Genomic DNA, 22,705 nt, shown 5'->3' on the forward strand with positions numbered 1-22,705 from the left:
TTGGTCCAAGATTTATTGCTCCCTTTAAGGGAAAAAACCACCAAGGTAATTTCTTGAATATTACTTAATGCCATCAAAATAGGGCTAGGGGAAACTATTTGAATTATCCAAGGGTCCTATGTGGGGGAAAACCCCCCATGTTTTGCTGATGGGGTTGCAAATGGGAAAGAGGACTTAACATCTACTGTAAGTAAACTCCTTAATTATTAAAAAAGATACTTAAGCTTGTCTGTTTCAAAATGACCATTTTGTGCCCTGCTGTGTTTCCAGCATCTAGCACAAGAGCTGACACATAGTGTGTAAATACTGTTGAACTTATGAATTATTGTATTTATTTGACCTTTCTTGAATCTGGAAAATAAGTTGCAGCACATTTTCCATGTCTTTGAGTACCAGTGCTATGGCCCTTGAGTAGTTTGCTCCGCTAATCTTGTTTCCATGGTGAAATGAATTCGTATCTGCTCTCTAGGGGTATGTAGGAGGTTGGCAACATCTCTGTTAATTGTGAGGTCACCAGTAAGACCTGGCAGTGATGAGTACTTCCCCAAATCACAGCTGTGCAGCTTTCTCAGTGGTCTCATTCAGTTCCACTTAAAGCACATAACTGGGCTGGAATTGCATGAGATAAGTGCTGTGAGTGCTCATCACCATGGTGAGGGGCTCTGAACAGTCGCCCAGAGACTAACCCTTTAAGAGCTAGGTGCACAGCCAAATGTGCACCAACTCATTAAGTGCTAGGGTAGGTGGCAAGTTGGAAGCCACCTTTTCCAAAAAATTACAGGTCAAGCAAAGTTAGTTAATACATTTAAATTCTCTGAATGACTCAACAAAATAGAACACATAGAATTCTCTCATTTGCAACAAAAGAAACTCACACTGTTACGACTTTTGAGAACCCTGATTGATACAGGCAAGAGAGTGTTCTTTGGCTCAGTTTTTGTTGCTGAATTTAACAGCAGCATGAACACATGTGTTTGATTATCATGTGTAGGACTACTCATTTTTAACTTGGGCACTATGGGTTAGACAGGGTAAGAGCTTCTTCAGAGTGAACCGAATAAGAACTTATTCCTGTCTTTTCTTTAAAGCCATTTCTAGAAAGAGTTAATTCTGATTTTGAAAAGTCAGCTGTACAAGCTCCTACTTTTCCTTTAACCTCGCTAGCCCTTCCTCCTCAGTCTCCTTTGCTAATTGCTACTCTCCTCAGTGTTAGGGTCATCAGGTTTGGTCTTAAGCTCTCTTCTTTTCTCTCTCTATATTCTCTTTCTGGATAACGTCACTCATCACTGTGAACTGAAAAATTATCTTTATGTTGGCAGCTCCCAGATACATGTCTCTAGGTTAAGACTCTCCACAAAGCTCCACACCCCAACTGTCTACTTGATTTCTCTAATTAGAGGTTTCACAGATATATCAAACCTAAGCCAGCCCCATCCAATATTTTGATTATCTGCCCCGAAAATCTAAATTTCATCCTAAGTATTTGAAATTTTTATCTCAATTACAAACATTTATCTCCCTTTTTTGAGAACCTAAGCCAGAACTCTGGAGTCATCTTTCATTCTCTGTGTTATTGTCCCTCTGTGTACAAACATCTAAAACATTAACAAACTTGGGTGGTTGCTCTCTGGTTTGTATGAGAAGCCAAAATTAATCTCAAATGTGTTTACTTTTGTCCACATCCTTAGTTCAGCCACCATGTGTTGCTTTCTTGGTCTACCCATCATGATCTTGCACTTGAACTATTACTGACTTCAAACTGGTCTCCCTGATTCTACTCTTGTCACCCTATAGTCTGCTTTCCAAAAAAGAACAAGAATGACTTTCTTAAAAATTTATCAGATTACGCCATACACTGTCAGTTGCTTCCAGTTATACTTCAAATACAATCTAAATGTCTTATCATGGTCTTCAGAGCTCTACAAGAATCATGCCCTGCCAACCCCTCTGTTCTGTTTTTGCTGCAATAATTATTTCTCTGTGACTCCTGCTACCACTTCCGTCTCCACATCACTTCTTTAACTGTATTCTGGTTTATCTGTAGGTATTTCTCACTGATAGACTTTAAACTGATGTCACCATTATTTATTGCTTTGATCACTGCAGTAGCCTCCCAACAAGTCTTGTGTCCCTCTATTTCAACCTATTAAATTAAAATGTAATCTAAGTCATTCATATATATTGTTAGAAAAGTCAATACTTATTGCAAAAATTATAGTGTAAAAAATAAACTTTCTTGCCCCCTCCTTTCCATCTTTGATTTCTGTCCTTTAGGAGCAGCTGCATTTCTTTTAGTATTTACTTTGCCTCTGTATTGCTAAGTAATACGGTTCTGTTGTTTATTCTTTGTTTCTCCTTTAAAAAATAAGTTTTATTGTGACATAAACATATGAAACACAAACATATATTGTTATAAGTAATAGTTTTAAATTTTGCACTTTTATAAACTCAAAGTTGATACATTGAGTTCCTCCCATCTATCTTCCAGGGTCATAGCCTTGGTATATGGCCTCCTGCACCTAAAATACCACTCTTCTCTCACTTATATTCTGTTTCCTATGGCTGGCTCCTTCTTTAGGTCTTGCCTCTAAGGTTATCTCCTTAGATAGGTCTTATTGGGCCACCCTCTCTGGTATCCTAACGTGTGCTCTGTTTCTCTCAGATCCTTGTTTGTTTCTTTAATGATACTTTTCACACTTTATATCATCCTAGGTATATTTGTCTGAATACTTTATTTTTTTCCTGCCTTTCTCCCTAATATATAAGGTCCATGAAAATGCAGGTTAAATCTTCCTTCATCTTTGAATCCTCAGTGCCTTGCCTACTGCCACGTTGTGGGTATTCAGTAGGTACATTTGTAATGAACATTAATAAGCACCAGGAAGATACAGTGGAACGTAATAGCTTTTGGTTAGACTGATTGATAAACTTAGAAGTAGATTTAAAACTGAATTTACTACTTCTCAGCTTGTTTTTTTTGCTTATTTAAAGAATGCATAGATATCAGGGGATTAATAAAAAAGTCATTATAACCAATAACATTATATTAAAGTGAATGGATATAAGAAAGTATATGAAAATCAATAGCTTTTCTTGATATGAGTAGAAATTGTACTATAAAATGAGAAAATAGATAACCATTATATGAACGAAAAAATCAATTATTTTTGATAACTCAATATTAGGGTGGAGCATTCATTTTCCAGTTTACCAGTTTTTACCCCTTCCTTTTCACTTCTTTAACATACAACAGCTTCTATTTATTATCATACTTGGGATGTTTATAATGGAGTTGAAAAGGAACATTTTTGAAATTTTTAAAAATCCTTATCTCTGTCAAATGTTGGGGAAAAGTTAGAAGAAGGCAATGGTTCTCAAGAAAACAGGAGAGAAAGCATATTTTTTTCAATTGTAGAAGTGAAATCTATCCCTGTGTAATTATTATGTAGATAAAATAAGACTCTGTTGAAAGAACATAACACAGAAGGCCATCATGAGGCATCCCAGGGTAAGATCTGTAACCAGTGTCTAAGAAAAGGTAGATGGGCTAAAAATCAAAGTATTTCATCAGGGTTTATTTCTAAATAACTAATCCCATAAGTTGACACTGCTATGAGTTAAGGCCCTGGGTTCCTTTCTAATTATCATTTCCCATATATCACACTGCTCCAGCTGCCCTAGCTTTGCTTTTCCTTAAATGTCCTAAGCTTGTTCCCATCTCAGGGTCTTGGTTTCTCTCTTTTCCTAGAATGTCCTCCCCGCTACATCTTGGCCTGGCCATCTCCCATACCGTACGTCCCTGCTCAGATGTCACCTCACCCAAAAGGCCATCCCCACATCACTCTCTCACCCCTTCATAGTATTTGGCAGCTGAGTTCATATTATATGTTTATAACTTTTCATTGAGTAAACAGGACTCAAAGATTATCATAATAAAACAAGTAGTTTGCATTTTGTTTGTTCATATTTGTTTCTCTGGTCTTCCTTCTGGTGTTGTTTACTTTCAGGTTTTGAGAAGTCCCCTGGTGAATTTAGTCACAAAAGTCTCTGTTTGGTCATCAGAATATTTATCCTATGATCATCAAAACATCCAAGTTCACGTAAATTTAACATTTCTCTCTGACGCACGCCCTCCACATTCAGGCTTTCTGAGAACTCATCACCTGCAGTGAGGAATGGGGACACGGAGTAAGGTCCTCGTTATTCCCCATCTAGAGCTGTCACCCTCCTGCTCAGCACCCTGGGGTTCCTCTGCATCCCCTAGGGTTAAAGCTCTAAGGGAAGCGAGAAGGAGAAGGGTGCTTAGGTGACTTGTGGGATCACGAGTGGTGTGGCTGAGCTTTATGACAGGTGCCTACAGTGGACTCTCTCACTCTCATGGGCCACATTTATGGGTTCTTAGGAGGCTTTCGTCTTCAGAGCTGCTCCTGAGCCCCTGAGGTCTTTCACTTACTTGGAGAGGAGAATTAGTTCATCTTCTCTGAATGTTCACATTCAGCTCCTGCCTTTTGCCTTAGATAGCTGCTGGGATACTTCCAAGCTATATTGTAACCTTGGTTTTTATTGTGACATAGAACACAGACATAAATAAGTGTACAAACCATCAATGTAAAGCTTATTAACAAATGTTGATGGAGAAATTTTATGTGTAACTTTGACCCAGTTGAACAAATAGCACATTGTCTTCCCTCCTGAGGTGTAAGTTGGTGACGGGGCTTTTCAGCCTTGTTCACTGCTACACCCTGAGCTCTGGATGTACAAAGTTCATACTCATAAGCATTTTGTTGAGTAGAGGGTTGCATGAATGAATAGCTAATAAGATTATGATATATTTAGAAGATAAGTTATTATCCAGCAATTAAAAACCAACTTATAAAGATTATTTGATACTATTAAGAAACAAAATCATTATTAAGCTTTTCTTAAGTGGGGAAATAAAGTAGAATATGAAACTTTAACGTGTATACATGTGTTATAGGTACACGCATGCACACATACAGATACATAGACACTTATGTGTATATGTTAGTAGACTAGAAAGAAATATGTATATACATACATATATAATTCTATATGATGGGATTTGGGATGACTATTTTCTTTTTTTTAACTATATTTTTAAAATATTCTGCTATTTAAAAGTTCTGATTTTATGATCAGAAAGCAGTTTTAAGAAAAAAAAACAGAAGAGAGAATTGAAAGAAAGAAAGAAGGAAAGAAAAATGCAAACCTTGAACTGTTCTCCCAAATCTGCCATGGGAGAGTGATTGGGTTTCCACCATTGAAGGAGGCCTGGAGGTGAAACCCTCGGCACACTCAGAAGGCCAGTGTGCCTTTGGCAGCTCACAAGTTGATCACATAAAACAGTCAGCTCAAGATAAAGTTCAGAGCCTAATGCGGTACTTTTGTCTTCTGCTTTGTGAGGGACGGGGCCTGGCCTTGCTCTTGATATCAAATTTTGGACATCTACCATCTGTGAGGTGTTGTGGTTGACGTCAGATCCTCAGTGCAGAAGTTTTTGAAGATGAGAGTTATTTGGAGCAGCAGCCCTGTGGCAGGCCTAGCCTTTTCAGATAGCCTCACAGAGGCAGCATGTGCTCCAAGCCAGGCGGCCTTTGGTTTGAATCCTGTCCTCATCACACACTGATTTCTGACCTTAGGACACAATCAATCTTTTTGAAACTTGCTTTTTTTGCAACTATAAAACGTGTGACGTGAACATAGATATCCCAAGCTGGCTGTTTGATTAAATGAAATAAGGTATATACAGTGTCTGGCATACAGGCATGTTATTTTCTTCTATTCTTGTTTTCTTATAAATATTTTAAAATAAGTTTGAAAAGGGAAGAGGAAAGGACTATATAGCTTTTTAGCCTGGGTAACTAGAAAAGGGTCATGCATAGAGATACAGACTTAGAGAGGAGGTGCTAGTGTGGCGGGATGTCTATGCAATGGAAGCAGTGGCCTGGGTGTGGGGGGTTTGGGAATCATTTCCGTTGGGGGTTATAAATCCCTTGGGAGGGATAAATGCAGAGAAACTATTGTTGACTGGAGACCTGCTTTGGAGTGAGGAACAGGATCTGTTTAAGGAAATAGAAACAGTTGCTAGAGAACAAGAGACGTAGAGTCATGGAATATTCGTGGAGGAGAAAAGTTGTCAAGGGTCAAATGCCCAAGGGAGAAGAATAAAGGAAAGGGCATGATGGGTGGCCTCAGAACAATTTCCCAGTTCAGTAGGGGAAACAAGAATGTGGGTGGAAATGTAAGGAGAAGGTAGGTAGCGAGCAGATTTATTAGAGTGATGTATTAAAACCAGATATCAATTTGGAAATTGGGAGGCTTAGCTTCTAGCCCTGACATTCCCATGAACTCTCTGTGTGATTTTAGGCAAGTCATGCAAGATTTCTAAGCCTTGGTTTTCTTGATTTTAAAACTCCAGATGGCCGGGTGATTCTAAGTTTCCTTCTACCATTGTCATTTCATGATTCTTTTTGAAGCCCCTTTGGCAGGGAAAGTAAATGGAATGATGTTAACAGTGTGGTCACTTGAAAACTTTTCCTAAAGATAAAACTTGGACACACCGGGAAAGCAACATTGGAAATGCCAGAGGAAGAAATCAAATTGTAATTTTCCCCCAGATGGAGTCACAGGTAGAATGTTGTTCAGAGCAGCAAATGGATACATTTTCTTTTATCTCAAAAGGGAAGAATACATTGAGTTAAAACAGCATTGCCTGAGCACCTGCTATGTACCAGTCCTTGCTCATTGAGGCCTGATGACGAGCACTACACCCCAAGCATTCCCTGAAATAGCTCATGGTCTAATCAGAGGGTCCTGCAAGCAACATTTACAGGGGGCCTAATAGTGAAAGAACAGAAAAGGTACAGAAGTGGATAGAGCAGGCGGTGGTTACTTTGGAGAGAGGATAGGGTTGGCTTGATTTTGAAGAAATAACTCGCCATACCAACAGTGACTTTCTGGAAAGAGAAAACAGCATGTGCAGCGTACCAAGATGTGACCGTGCAACTAAAAGTTATTCTGAAATTGTTAAAATATAAAGTTCACACAATAAAATTTGTCTGTGGTGGTTATATGTGAAGTTTAAGTGGAGAAGTAGGCAAGAGTTTATCATGATCTTATAACTTATATATCTTCATTTGGAGTTGATCCTCACGGTGTAAAGCAGAAACCTTGAAAGTATGATATGGTAATAGGATAGATACGGCGTCAGAAGTGTGTTTTCCTGCAGATTTATGTGTATGTATAGAATATGCAAAGGCATGAAAAATCACTCCCATTTACAGGAATACTGAAAATGATGTTTTATTTGAATAAAGCATAAAATAGATTTATACCATTATAATTTATGTCAATCCCTATATTATGCTTACGTTTTAAACTATATACTTTACTTAATGAGATGTATACTATAGCATTACCATGCAAGAGAATTTTTTCAAAAATAGTCAAACGTAACATGTGTGGGCTTCCCTGGTGGCGCAGTGGTTGAGAGTCCGCCTGCCGATGCTGGGGACACGGGTTCGTGCCCTGGTCCGGGAGGATCCCACATGCCGTGGAGCAGCTGGGCCCGTGAGCCATGGCCGCTGAGCCTGCGCATCCGGAGCCTGTGCTCCTCAACGGGAGAGGCCACAACAGTGAGAGGCCCGCGTACCGCAAAAAAAAAAAAAACAAACTTAACATGTGTGAAGTACACATCATGTAGAGTATGAGACATTTGTATAAAATATTTTTACAAGCAGTATACTGATGCCAGATCCTTTCAGCAACTTCTGTTACTGCTTTTTGGAAGTCAAACACTTATGCTTCTATCTCAGAGATTCTCTAATATACTTTATAGTCGGACAGTGGGCTAAAAACTTCAGACCTTCAGGACATTGATTTTCCTTTTCCTGTCAAGAACTTTGTCATTTAATGCTTTCAATTATATTGGTTCATCTTATTTTTTGGCTACATTTTCCTGTTTCTCTACTCAAGTCAGGCATCTTCTTAAACTGTTTCCTAGATTCCACGTCTTCTTTGCCCTTTACCCTCTCATAAGGAGCAACTTTCCCCTAGTTTTATACAAATTCTGTTATCCCTCCAGTCTTCTTACAGCCTGAAATTATAATGATCTACCACACACTAATGGTATTTACTTCTTGTGATATGCTATATATTTTTAAAAATAAGATATTATTAAAGACCCTCACCATATGCAGTTTGAGCCTCAGATATATACCTTCAGCTAGTCCACACAAAGTTTACCTAGAAAACTGAGGTTCTGGAAAATAAAGAAAATTTCCAGAAAGGAACATAGAAGAATGAAAAGAAAACGAGGTAGTAGTTATAGTAGTGCTTCAGTTCCTTAAGTGAATAGGAAGTCAGGCAGGGGAACTGAAGTAGTTAACCTGGTAGGAATGGAAGCAAGACTGGAGAGTGCCAGGTTGCTTTCTAATTTTTTTAGTCATTTTTAATTTATGCTTGTGACATATGCATTAGGACTTTAGACTCTGTCCATCTCTTTAGTAGACATAGTTAATTTGAATTTGAACAAATGAAACGTTTGTATTTGGTGAATTGAAGCAACAGTATATAAAAATCTATGCACATTGGCCAAATCAAATTTCATATTGTAATTAGAAGTTGGTGGCAGTGTCAGTACACCTTCATGGAGATCAGTGTTAATGGCTGTTTTAAAAAGCACAGGGGCGTCTAAATAGAGAAAGTAAAATATCAGAACCAGTAAGACAAGAAATGGCTGGTAGCGTATTTTCACATAAACAGTGGTAGATTTGCAAATACTGAAATGTTTGCTAAATTGTCAAATCAGAGAATAAGATTCAGTGACAATAGAACAGATGCCATTGTATGAGAAAATGTACATGATGACTGGAACAAGGCAGGGAACAACTTTTAATTTCATTTCCAAATGTTTGCATGAAAGATCTCAAAATTGTTAAAATCATTCTGAAAATCTAAAAAGGCAATCTGGGAGAAAATTCTTATATAGTTTGCATTTATTTTAGAGACTGTATTGTGCCATGTCAATACACAATTGATTTTCTTCCCTTCTAAAATTGAAAGGACAATATTTGCACTAAAGTGCATGCTGCCTAATTGTGGATTGTCAAACACAGGAGGACTTTTAAAGAGAGATTGATGTGAATTTGTGTTCTTCCGTGGCTTGTAAATTCATAGCGCAGATAAAACAATCCATTTTGTTAGTGGAATAGGTGAGCCCTTTGTGGGGACACAGAAAACTTCATAATTTCCTGCAATTCTGCTTGAAAGATACCAACCCAAGCTAGAGCACTTCCTCTGCTGTTAGATAGTATTCTGGTCTCAGAAAACCCTTCCCTGTAGAGAACCTGAACACTTGATGCTAAATATGCCCTAGAGTGGAATGAGTCTGGCACACTCTGGTCAGACAGTAAATATGTGTTGAATGAATGAGTCATCATTTATAATTATTCAAACATTTTTTTCTTTTTAAAAGTGACCTTATTTTAAAAAATGTGTATAAATAAAATCCTAACACAACAGAGAATGCTGTGTTATGAAGAGGTTTCCAAATTGTAACAAAAAAAAAAAGACCACATTTCTTTGAGACAGTATTTAATATGCTAGTGTGGGGATACAAAGACAAATAAATTTTAATTCTTTGGACTCTCTGAGCTCTTCAGTCCAATCTCAAATGTTTGGCTTCTTATATTTATTATGATTATCCTTATTAATAAAATAAAAATTATAATGAACATTTATTGAGCGGGTTACTCAGTATCAGATTCTATGACAGGAGCATGACATGTGCTTAAAAAATGCTTTTAAAAAATAATCCAAACAACGCTATGAAGCTGTTGTATAAAGATGCTGTAACTTTCTCATAGTTACATGCTAGTATTAGGTTATGAAACGAAATAATCTTAAATTCAGAATCTGTTCTTGAGGTCATTAAATTTTATATGATAGTATGCAGTTAAATTTTATAGGGTTTATGGTTATAAATCTTACCATGCTTATAACCTGTTGAAAGAATATATCAGATTGCAAATTCATGATTTAGGGAAACTGAGCATCCTAACAATTATTATCTTAGTCATCAGTCACACTGCCAGTTTTATTAGTGGCCTTGAATACTGACTGAACCTCAGAATCACATTTACGTATAAGACAAGAGAAACACTGTTCTGTATTTTCACAATCTGGATCAATGATAATATGGCACTGCTTATCAATCCATGTGTAGATGTACTACATCTTTAATAATTATTACTTAAATTTTAAAATATTTGATACTCTCTCTTATTCCCATCAAATTAGGCTCTAGGGAAAAATTTTGTGTTTCATATAATTACTTTAAAATTCAAGCTGATTTCATATTTGAGAGAATGAAAACTTGTATGGAAAATAAAAGAATTCATTGAAAGTCATATTAAAATTACACAAAAATGGTCCAAATATATACTTCCCTGAAATTTTGAAAGAATCAATAGAGTAAATCTTTTTTTTGCATTATCCCCACCCACAAATGATATATGTGTGCACGTGTGTGTGTGAACAAGAGAGGGAGAGGGAGAAACTGGGAAAGAGACAGGAAAAGGCAGGAAGAGAGAGAGGGGAAGGGGACAAGTCTAGTGGTGGAGCTGTCATCCTAGTACTTGAGAATTTTATTAGTGATATAAAAACTTCAATAAAATGAAGTTGATGAGTATTTTTAGATTTATTCTTTAGTTATCTTATAATGAAGATATAAGATACCTATTCTTCAGGTATCTTCTATCTTTATTCTGATATAAAGAGTAAAATGTACAGAATAAAATCAGCTTGTTGGCAATCACCTGGTCTTTCCATATAGAAGATGCAATACACTTTAGTAATTAAAACAAAACAAAAAGACCTCTTCTAAGGAAAAGTTTTTTTTAGCCTAGTTTTAAAAATATATTCAGTTTGGAACAATTACTGTATCTGAAGACAGAATTATATTACTATGCTAATTATATGTGAATCAAATTAAAATGAACTGTATATGATTTTTATAAAGTTAATGCAAAACAGTATTTGATAACTTTCATATTAGCATATTGGGTGTGAATAATGCAGGTTCTAGGGAATTGTTTCTTAAAAAATGTTTGCTAAAGAGTTAACATTATAAATCAAATATACATTATATATATATTGCAGTTGAGTAAAACAATGAAAATTGGAAAGATCAAGTTATATATTCTTCCATGTAAAATATTTTCCTAATTATAATTCAGATTTATATTCTGAGAAAGGAAGGGAAGAAATGACTAGGCTTAGCTTCAATATAATAAAAGCATACCTACTTGTTATAAGTTCTTTTTGCTGATCATAATCACATTTTACAGTTTTTGGCCCTCTGTCCACAACTGGCTAACTTTAAAATATGGCATGGTATGAAATGAAACTTGTTTATGTAAGTGATGCTTCATTTTTTTCTGTAATTTATTGTTCAGGGGTTTTCAAAAATGTTTAGTAGAAGGCTTAAGAGTATTTTATATAATAACTTTAATGTTATGTGTCCTACATTTACCGTGGTATGTTACATGAATTATTTTATTAAATAATGATTGTCAAAATGTTGTACTATCCTGTGTATGCAATTAAAAACTATATTGCTCTTCTGTACATGCTGTACATATAAGTGACCCCATGGGTCTCCCAAAGTGAGCCTTTAACATTCCAGAATTTTTACTGTGCATCTGTTGCTGGCATCTAGCCTCCCACCCACACAGGCTAAGGCTAACTAAATGAAGTTTATGCTAGTGCAATAAAGTACCTAAAGATGAAGTAGTAAAATGGGAAGACAGTTACCTTATTAGTGGGGTTGCTAACATAGCTTCACTAGAAAAACGTATGCACATACGTGGAAGAAAACAGAGTGGATGTGAGTGGGAGAACCCAGAAAGTAACTTATTCGAATGATATTTCATACGTATCTTTCTATGTTATATATTCCAGATGGGAGTCATACAGCTCAATGAGGACTTCATATTTATTGAACCACTCAATGATACAATGGCCATAACGGGTCACCCACACCGTGTATATAGGCAGAAAAGGTCCATGGAGGAAAAAGCCACAGAGAAGTCAGCTCCTCACGGTCATTACTGTGGTGTCATTCCAGGTAATGCCTTCTCCTAAAAGGGTTTAACTAAATATGCAATGTGAGATGAATCCTTTAATAAATCCCCCCTCCCTCCCTCTCTTCCTTCCTCCCTTTCCCACCCCTCCCTCCCTCCCTCTCTGTCTTTCTGTCTATCCATCCATCCACCAGCTTTATCTTTTTTAATGTGGAATCTCTCTTGGTTAATGACAATTACTTATCTTTTTTAGACTTTTAGTTTTTTATGAAATAGTACATTTTAATATCAAAAAATAGAAACTCAAAAGGACTTCAGATATTAATATATTACATGCTCTATATCCCTCAAGAGGGATACTCATGGGTTACTGTTTCCCTCACTGGAATAGAAATGACACCGAGAGAATTGCAGATTCCCTGAAACTGAATACTGTGAACTCATGGTCTTATTTCAGTTCACCTCCCTGAGAACATCATAGATATCTCTTTACTTTGACCAGAAGCAGCTTCTACTTTTTCTTCTTTTTCTATTTGACTCGAGTAAAAATCATCTTGAAGGTTAAAATTAGAAGAGGAATAGGAAGAAGAGTCAGGATTTACTTCTTTGAATTTTATTCTCAGTATCAGAATACTTTAAATCTGGAAGTTTCAGTGGCTCATAAACATTCCCAACCATCAAATCCTGGTCTCTGTCTGCCAATTTTTCACAGAAGTAAAATGGGGTGACTGTTTTGTACACTTCCTTATTACTTCCTTTGGCAGAGATCTGTGGCATTAGCAAGAAGGATAAGGAAAATGAATGATTTCTATTACATAAGTAGGACCTGAAAGTCATAGTCAGCATTCAGTGGTTTCCCTAGGAAAAATATTTGGACATCTAATCCAGACATCTCAGTGAATATTCACTGATATGAGAAATATTTCCCTATAGTATCTGAGGAAATGTGAATTTATTGAAGAATTTTTGGTGTAAACACTTTAAAATTTGAATTGGAGATTTAAAATTAGGTGTTCGTGTAGTTAGTGCCAAGATAGCAATTCTAACATTGGTTATGGTATCTGAGGCTGATTTAGGTATATAAATTGTGATAATAAGTAACATTTGCAGAGGCCGTAGCATGTTCATATCATCAATTGTCTAGTATGTTCAAATTCAGAAAGAATTTCAATATGTTTCTCTTTAGATATATTATCTCAAATTAATTTATGATCTCTATTTTCTTTCACAAAAGCTCATGATATCAGTCTGTATTGGAATTATCTTCAGAAGTGGTTAAGTAAATCTATCTCTGTGTCACATTATTCAACGTACATGATCAAGTCAATTTAAATAAGACACATCCCTCTTCTCTATTCTAAGAACTGTAGACACAATGGAGATAAAAAACAGCTGAACAAAAGTCACAGTATGAACAAGCAAAAGAAAGGTTTTTATATCGTGAAATAACAGAAACAACTTGGATTTAGTCCATTTAAGGAGATTGCCTTGTGTGAGTTATACTGAAAATCTGCACTATGCAACTTTTGAATCATAGTGAGTTCCAGCTATTCTAATTACTCATGTATACGGATGACATAAAACAGGCTTTGTGTGCCATTATGCACAGAGGAAACGTTTCTAGAAAATTCTTATTTTTGATAGGTTTATAAAGCATAAATACACAGTTCATATTTCACAGACATTGTTCATAAACTTTCTAATTTTTTTTAAGGCATGACTGTTGTATCTTAATTGACCTGTTTGGATCAAGCACTTGCATAGAAGGAGTGCTAAGCTATCATCAGTTGGATGCTTTACTGAACTTAACTATTTTCGATGCTTTATAAGGGTCTAGAAATTTTAAACTCATTTTAAAATTAGCAATCCATGAAATAAAATATTCATTTACTTATCAGCATAAGTCTAATTGCAGTTCTTCCCTTCTTACTTCAAGCTGATATATCAACATATTAAAAACATGATTCAGATGTGGATAATGTTGCAGTAATTGCCTTTTCACAATGGAATCATAAAGCGTATTTGTATTCAACTTGGTCTTTGCCCTATTCCCCTTCATCATGTTAATGTCTTAAGTGTATTGTGTTTGTAGGTATTGATTACGTAAATATTTTTTCTAAACAGGCACTTAATAGTTTAGGATGACTTTATTGTGTTCTTTTATTAACAGATAACATAGAGGAAAGAAAGGCACATGAGGTTGAGAGTCAGAGGCCCTGGTTTCAAGGCCTAGCTTCAGTCTCACTCCAGCTAGGTACTCTTCTTCACTTCCCTTGAACTTTTGAACCTTAAATTCTTTTTTTTTTTTTTTTTTCGCGTTACACGGGCCTCTCACTGTTGTGGCCTCTCCCGTTGTGGAGCACAGGCTCCGGACGCGCAGGCTCAGCGGCCATGGCTCACGGGCCCAGCCGCTCTGCAGCATGTGGGATCTTCCCGGACTGGGGCATGAACCCGTGTCCCCTGCATCGGCAGGCGGACTCTCAACCACTGCGCCACCAGGGAAGCCCAATCTTAAATTCTTTATTTGCAACATAAGTAGGACCAGTCACCTCACAGGGGTACAGAGCTAAATGACACAGCTCTTATTCTCAAGAGGTAACCAATGTATTATTTTAGACAAACTAATAAATGAGTAATTATACTATCTATAATAAGAACTATGACAGACTCAGTACCCAAGATTCTAAGCTTCTGTTATTTGGTTGGGGGGGGTGGTGGTTGAGCCTCAAAGATCAAGTAAAACTTATCCAGACTATAGGGAGGAAAGGGAACAGAGTGTGCAGGTTAAGAAGATGGACTTTGGGGTCAGACTGCATGTGGTCACATCCTTATGCTGCTGCTCCCTACCTGTGTGACTTTGGAAAACTTCGTTGATCTCTCCAAAGCTCCATTTACAATATACAAAATGGGTGTAGTGGTACCCAAATTTCAGGGCAGTTGTCCAAATTAAATGAGATTATTTGTGAAAATGGAAAACATATGTGAAAATTTAGTGAACGTTGTTAGACAGGGAAAGAGCATTTCAGGCAGAAGGAACAATAAATACAAAAGTATAAAGGCAGGGGAAAGCATCCAATGTCTACAGTGTGGACATGAGACACAAGCCTGGAAAAGTAGTCATGGATGAGATAATGAGGGGACTTGGGGGCTGTTGTAATAAGGAATTTATCTGGAAGGCAAAGTGTGGTCTTTGAAGACTGTAAGCAGGCAAGTGACATTATCAATCAATATATATTCCTTACATTTAGTATAAGCTTGTGAGTATGTCTGCTACTCTGTGTGAACAAGAACGAGATTTATAGAATTGAAGAAGACCGATCTATTTGAGCAGGATATAGAGATCATCTCTATTCTAAGAGCTAACTTAACCCAACCGCTACTGAAATAGTTTCCATATGCCAACCATAACGGTTGTGGAGATGATTGTCAGTATGTGGAGGGTATTATGGGAAGCACATAGTGAGCACTGGTGAATACACATTTAAAGATCTTTTAACTGAAAGCGTGTGGTATCGACTCTATTGTTTTTATACATGCATCTGGGTAGAAAATGGTCTTAGGATTGAGATGAAGAATGAGCTCAACGTGGTTGATGTAGACAATGAAGACATCAAAGGAAGCAACTTAATAAAAAGATAACTCCAATATGCATGATATTCACACACAATGGCTACCTTATATAATGGAGTCATAGAATCATGGTATTGGGATTCTTAAGAAACCTAGAATGTTCCAAATAGCCTGTTTAAATATAACGTGCAAATAAGGATGTAGCACAGACAGTTTGGAGCCATCACAGCTATCATTAGCTGGGGCAATAAAGGTAACAAACTTTTCTGTCTCTCCCTTACATGGTCTCTTTATCACTCTTGATATGGTCGAAAAGCCCCTCATTTTATAATTATCCCCTCAGTTTCATATTATCTCTCCTTTTATTTTTCTTATGTTTCTGTCTCCTCCATGGGCATGTCTTCTTCCATATGTGCACCCCCTAAATGCAGGCATTTCCCAGGACTCCCTCCTTTTTCTTCTACTTCTCATGCCACATGCTTCCCTGTGTTGATAGAACCCAAATCCATGGGTTCAACTTCACTTACACATTGTTTAGTTCCAAACTCTATCTCCATTTTAACCTCTCTCCTGACTGTCAGGTGTTTAGTAACTTCTACTCAGATGTCTCTCAGGCATCTCAGACTTAATAAATCTATAGCTGAACCCATCATCTTTCCTCCCAAACTGCTCTGCTGATATTTCCCACTATCTACCTAGTCACTTGAAAATAAGCACTAAACACCCCCCCCACACACACGTAAACAACAGCAACAAGAAACAGTAACTCTAACCACCTCCGTTTTCCTCTTTTTAGTCTGATTAATTTTGCTGAGGGTGATGTCTGCTTTCTAATATGTTGCCTATCATCTCATCCTTTCTATTCTAACCACTGTGTGATTTTTACACAGAAGATCAGTGACGTAGCCATCTAGGAGAGCTGCGAAATCTGTGTGTCTGAGTGTCTCTGTATCTATCTATCTATCTATCTTTCCCCATAATCAGTTTATTAGGTGTTGACCCTGCCAAGATGAGCCTTTTCGTATACCTGTAGGAATGTCTCCTACTAAATATTATAAGTTTATATGACAGTATACAAATATATAACCATAAGTAGGATTGTGATTACAATTAGAAAAACTACAAAATTTATTCCTAACTGTTGTAGATCTTAAGATACTAATAAAACCAATTTCTTATTCTGTCCTTCCTGAAGGTCTTTGGTATTAACTGCTGGTACTAAATATGGATTCATAAAATTTACTTTTAACTATAGTGATTCTGTTGCAGATGGCTACTGTTGCTTTTGTCCTTTTGCATTTTCTTGTTTCATAATATCAATATAATGCTTATTGTTGTTAAATAAGGAGTCTTTGCATTTATTTTCGTAACACTTTTGTTAACTTAGTTAACTGACTCTACTTGACATTTGGATAAAACTTTGTTTGTTAAATAGATTTTTAGTCTGTGTCCCTGTGACAAAAAATGAGAAACCGTAATTTATAGAGATATCTGAGAACAGTGAAGTTTCCAGCAATGTGCCAGGATCTACTTCATGTTAGAGCTCAGAGCTAACTCAGTTGGACCTAGAAGTTAGTAACAGAAGGGACCCAGTATTTCAAGAATAGAAGAGATAAACTAATGCTGGCATCATGAAAGGGTGTTAGAAGGCAAGTAAGGTGGAATAGGTAGTAGGATAGGATAGGATAGAATAGAATAGAATTGACATCAAAGTTAAAGTACCTGGAACAAGACTCAAAAAAGGGAATTTATCGGAAACCAAGATGATGGACTGGAACTATGAGCATACATACAAATTCAGAACAGAGACATGTTCATGGAAATGGGACTAACTGGACACACATTTTTATATCCATGGAATTCCACTAAACACACATGTTTACTTCTGGGGACTCCACTAAAATTAGAATACAAAAATATAAAAGATGTCGGCCAACAAATACAAGTTTGGGAAAGAAGATGACAGCTATTTAGTGACATCAACAGAATTTTGGTAAATGGTAAGGAGAGGAACAGGTGATAGCTAATATAACAATGGATTGTGGAGATCATTGCACAATTGTAAAAACTTGTCAAGGATAATTGAATTGTACATTTAAATGGCTCCATGTTATGGCATGTAAATTGCCCGTCAATAAAGCTGTTAAAATCATAAATTCGTTATTAAGGTACCACATGCATACAGGAAGTTGCACAAATGATGTGTCCAACTGCTGAATTTTCTCAAAATGAACATAACCATGTAGGTATGACTCAGATCAGAATATAGAAAATATCAGCACCATAGATGTCCCCCTTGTGCCCACTCCTAGGTACTAATCATCTCTAGCTTAGCCATTCTGGGGATTTTAATTTATTTAATTTACTGCAGTTAATTTGCATTTCTCTGAAGACTAATGCGATTGAGCACCTTCTTATATGCTAATTAGCCATTTGGATCTCCTGAAATGGCTCTTCAGATTTGTGGCCAATTTTTCAATTGGGTTATCTGTCATTGATTTAGATTGGCTTTTTATTACTTTATTATGGAAAAGTACTGTAAATATCTTCTCCCACTTGGTTGCATGCTTTTCATTCTGATAGTGGCATATTTTCATAAACAGAAATTTTACATTTTTATGTAGTTAAATTTATAAGTATGTTTATTTGTGGTTACTGCTTTTATTTGGCCCTGTTTGAGGAATCTGGTACCCTGAGGTCATAACTTCTATATGATCCTGCTGGAAGGCAGAACCAATTCCTGTGTAACCCATGTATAGTTTGAGTAAATAGGGGCACCTGCCTGACATTAGGATGTATGGGTCAGTCACTTCAGGCACTTCTGGCAAGTAGACCTTTATTTTGTCACTGATTTCAAAATGAAAATCATGGTGTCTTTTATATATGGAATTATTTTATTTATATGAATCTCTGTGCTAAAAATTTTACAAATGTGATCTTATTATAAGCCACCCACAACTCTAGAAAGCAGGTGATATTGTTATTCATTTTACAGATGAGAAAACTAAGGCTGACTGAGTGATGTTAGTTTCCCAAGTGGCAGAGTTAATAAATGGTAGAAGTCCAGTCTGTCTGATTCCAAAGTCATGTTCCAAAACCAAATGCTCAGTTAGATTCCCTATATGCGGGGAACTTATTTGGTCTTGCTCACCATTATATCATCAGCACATGTTGGTATTCGATAAGCTTTCTTTTTAATTATTGAAGAAATGGAAGTTTTTTTATTCACTTTGCTAAGATAGAGGCACATTTGAAAAATTCATTTCTGTGTTGCAGATAAAGGAAGAACTAGATCTAAAAAAATAACAGAAAGTGGAAGAGGGAAACGATATTCATACAAATTACCTCAAGAATACAACATAGAGACTGTAGTGGTTGCAGACCCAGCAATGGTTTCCTATCATGGAGCAGATGCAGCCAGGAGATTCATTCTAACCATCTTAAATATGGTAGGCAAACTTTAAAGTGCGCTTGGAATTTTTTCAAGAAAACTCTAAGGAAGAAATGTGTGAGTATAATGAAGTTCTTTAAAAATTAACTCATTACTATTCCTTTCTTTTATTGACATCAGTAAAAAAATACTTTAGGTGTACCAAATTGATCCATCTCAAAAGAGATATCAAAATAATAATTCACGTCCTCTAGTAAAAAATCCTTATTGTTAATTTGATGTGGCAAAACTTTTTTTCTATTATTCTTTTATCTTTTTGTGCCCTTCTTTCTTTTTTATAAAAGGCCATTTGTTGAAATAGCAGAAATGTTATATTTGTTTATATGCATGGCCCCACCCAAAGTACTATAGATTATGAGGTGGAACAAAAATGGAGGTTGGTAATCTACTGAGCGCTTATATAGGTATGTAAAATTGCATGTCAGATACAAAACTAGTTGATGAGTAAGACCTAATAGCTAATAGTTACTAGCTGAATCACATGCAGCTAACTTTGGTTGATAGCTTCTGGACTGTAGAAATCTAACTTGTACCCAGGACCTTATGGATGCTTACTACCACATGAATCCTTTGACTTAATTGCATACCCTGTTGGATAAACTTCCTTCAAGGCAGAATTAGAAGGTTGTCGTGAAGAGTGGTTCTTAGGGGAGAATGAACATAAATGAAAGCCAAAGGCAAATGTCCATTTATAACTTCAGTTGCCATATTAAGCAAGGTGAGAACCACTAATTCAAGGATAAATTTGTTATATAAAATTACTATTTTTTACTATTTTTTGCTATCATCTGGCATGGTTTTTTTTCAGTGAACATATTTTCCCACACTTCAGTCATTTCTGTCTGTGTTCAGCTAACTGCTGACCACTCAACCAGCATTCTGTAAAGGGCAGACAGGCATAGCCTACCAACCTCAGTCTCTTTTAAATAGTACTATCTCTGAAAGCGTGGGTTTGGTGTGCCAATTTTAATTTTCTATTATAAATTAAACACTCAATTTTGCCAAAAAAAAAATCAAGGTACCACATAAAAAATTTGCCTTCCTTTCCAGCATTGCTACATATACCATGTTTTGGGAAAATCAGTTATAATGATGACCTGAAACCGTTAAGCAACGATGGCCTTGTCTTCATGGACAGCCTTGAAGGGAAGAGCTTTGAAAATACTCTGTTCCTATTTGGCAGTTAGCCTTGGGGAGAAAAAAACTCTAAGGAATAAATTGGGAGGTGGCATAAAGCAGGCTGAATTTTCAGGACATTTTCTCAGAAGAAAGGACACTGGCATTTTGTGGTCTTAAGAAAATTTCTAGGGTTTAGTTACTAAAATTTTTCTCTTCAGTATCGTGAAAAGCCCAACATTCCCTCTGCACCCCATTGAAATGCCTAGATTATCAAGGCAGCAGTGAGTATAGCAGAATGCTAGGTCTAAATTTCTTGGTATCTAAAATGAATTAATTATTGCTTATTAAGCTAATTTTAAAATAATTAAAAAAATTTTAATATGTAAAATTGCTCAACTGAATTGAGATTTCTCCCATGTCTGGACTTTAAGAAAAATTAAGATGTTTTTCAGTTTTATTTTAGGATTTTTATTTTTATTTGTTTTTAGGTTTTTAACCTTTTCCAACACAAGAGTCTTGGTGTGCAGGTCAATCTTCGTGTGATAAAGCTTATTCTGCTCCATGAAACTCCAGTAAGAAAGTCTTGAGTTTTTCGTTCAATTAAGTGGGTGAGAAGTTGTGTTCAGGTACTTTTAAGTAAAGGGAATGTTAGGGATTTACTTTTTATTGACTTGAAATCCAGACGTATCCAGTGAGTCACTTAAAGTATACATAAAACTGGCCGTTAGTCTTAGTTAATACCTCAGTTATATTCCAAAATTGGAATGTTCTTAGTTTCCAAGGATCCTGACAACAAACCTTAACTTTGCAAAATGCAATTTTAAAAAATCATTTTTAATGACAGTTTTATTTTCTTATTTAAACATGGGCTTTATCTGTAATTCAATTTAAACAGAGACTATTCTGTGGCATCTTTTTAGCATGCTGCTTATCTGGTACTTTGGAAAACCTTTGTTCTTAAATTGTAAAAATAATGAGTGATTTAAGTCTAAAAGTTCCACATTCTTAATATTTCATTGCACCTCTCTTCTTCTTCAGAATAACATTAAACAGATTTTGTAATTACTGTACCTTCACAAAGTTTTAAGATTTTTAGCTCAGGCAAAATTAATCCTGAATGTCTTCCAGGTTCTAATTAATGTTATGGTCAGCAGTCTGCTTTAGTAATTCAAGAAGTCCCCTCAGTTTTTAGTTTTCTGTATATCTGAGAATAATTTGCCTTGAAGTGAAATCTCTTCTTTTGCAGGCAGATCTATATATTGGGCATCATGGAGAGAAAATGCTAGAGAGCTTTTGTAAGTGGCAACATGAAGAATTCGGCAAAAAGAATGATATACATTTAGAGATGTCAACAAGCTGGGGAGAGGACATGACTTCAGTGGATGCAGCTATACTTATAACAAGGTAAATTTTCCAAAGCCAATTAAATGACATTCTTAATTTGATGGCCATGCTGTTAATCCTATTAATCCCTTCATAGAATGCTTTTATTCCAGATTTTCTGTTCCAGAAAACTTTTGGCATAATGCTGTTAGTCATTTCCCTCAATTCATAATAACTGATTTCTTAACAGCCACATATTGGATGGTATATTGACTAAACATTTAGTTAATTAATTTCAAAAAAAAATTAACCTCAATTTTTGATGTGAAGTTGTAGCCAATGATGATGATAAGTGAAAACGCTGGTGAATTTTGGTGGAACTTTGAACTTATGAACCTACGTGGTATGTTTTTCAGTCATCACCATATAAAGTATCCCGTATATTAAATTGAGCAATTGATAGACTTTCTGGTTCCATCTGAGAAAAAAGTTTCAATTAAGTCTCTAGCTAATTAGTTTTGAGCTGTATTGTGAGTGTCCGTACTACTCAAACATTTGTATTGCAGCACTGAGTGTAAATATAAGAAGGTGAAATGATGAGCAACAATTAACTCTCTATGAGTACTCTGTATGAGTAATTATTTACAAGTTTGTCTTGCTTAGAGCTAGTAAAAATGAATGGTAGTTCACTGTTAACTAGCAATTTAATTTTAGTATCAATAATGTTGACATTTCACATCTCAGAATACACAGTGACATTTAAACATGATTTTCTGTAATGAATCTATTGAATTTGTGATAGCTTCTTGTTGCTGAATTGTATAAAAACTATTCTACTTATAAATAATTCATAAAGATGAAATTATCTCTATGCAAGAACACAACTGGACTTCCATTTCCAGCTTTGTAGGTGTACCTGATACTGGACCTCTGCAATAAACAACCATAAAACTGGAAAACATTTATGAAGCAACTACTGGCAGTTACTGGAGAATGAGCAGTGCAATCTCTGAAAGAAGGAAAATTTCCTAAGTAAGCCCCACAGCCAAGCCAACTTTTTGCCTGGGGACAATTTTTTGACTGGTACAGCAAGCTGGAATCTAGGTAGAGCACAGTGGTCCTGCTGAAAGCACCAGAG

At 36.0% G+C, this 22,705-nt stretch overlaps 1 protein-coding gene across 1 annotated transcript in view; it reads left to right on the forward strand.

Annotated features, from left to right (window-relative positions):
* Positions 1 to 22,705, forward strand: part of ADAMTS19 (ADAM metallopeptidase with thrombospondin type 1 motif 19) — a gene marked incomplete at its 3' end in the record, with an annotated part of 279,689 nt that overhangs the window by 47,672 nt on the left and 209,312 nt on the right. Inside the window, exons 3-6 of the mRNA XM_082652620.1 lie at positions 11,983 to 12,148; positions 18,951 to 19,123; positions 20,733 to 20,816; positions 21,491 to 21,648. Of these exons, the coding sequence (XP_082508746.1) occupies positions 11,983 to 12,148; positions 18,951 to 19,123; positions 20,733 to 20,816; positions 21,491 to 21,648 (581 nt within the window). The remainder of the gene's footprint in view (positions 1 to 11,982; positions 12,149 to 18,950; positions 19,124 to 20,732; positions 20,817 to 21,490; positions 21,649 to 22,705) is intronic.

The sequence above is a fragment of the Grampus griseus genome (genome assembly GCF_964374135.1).
Source record: "Grampus griseus genome assembly, chromosome: 3".
Lineage (NCBI taxonomy): Eukaryota > Metazoa > Chordata > Mammalia > Artiodactyla > Delphinidae > Grampus > Grampus griseus.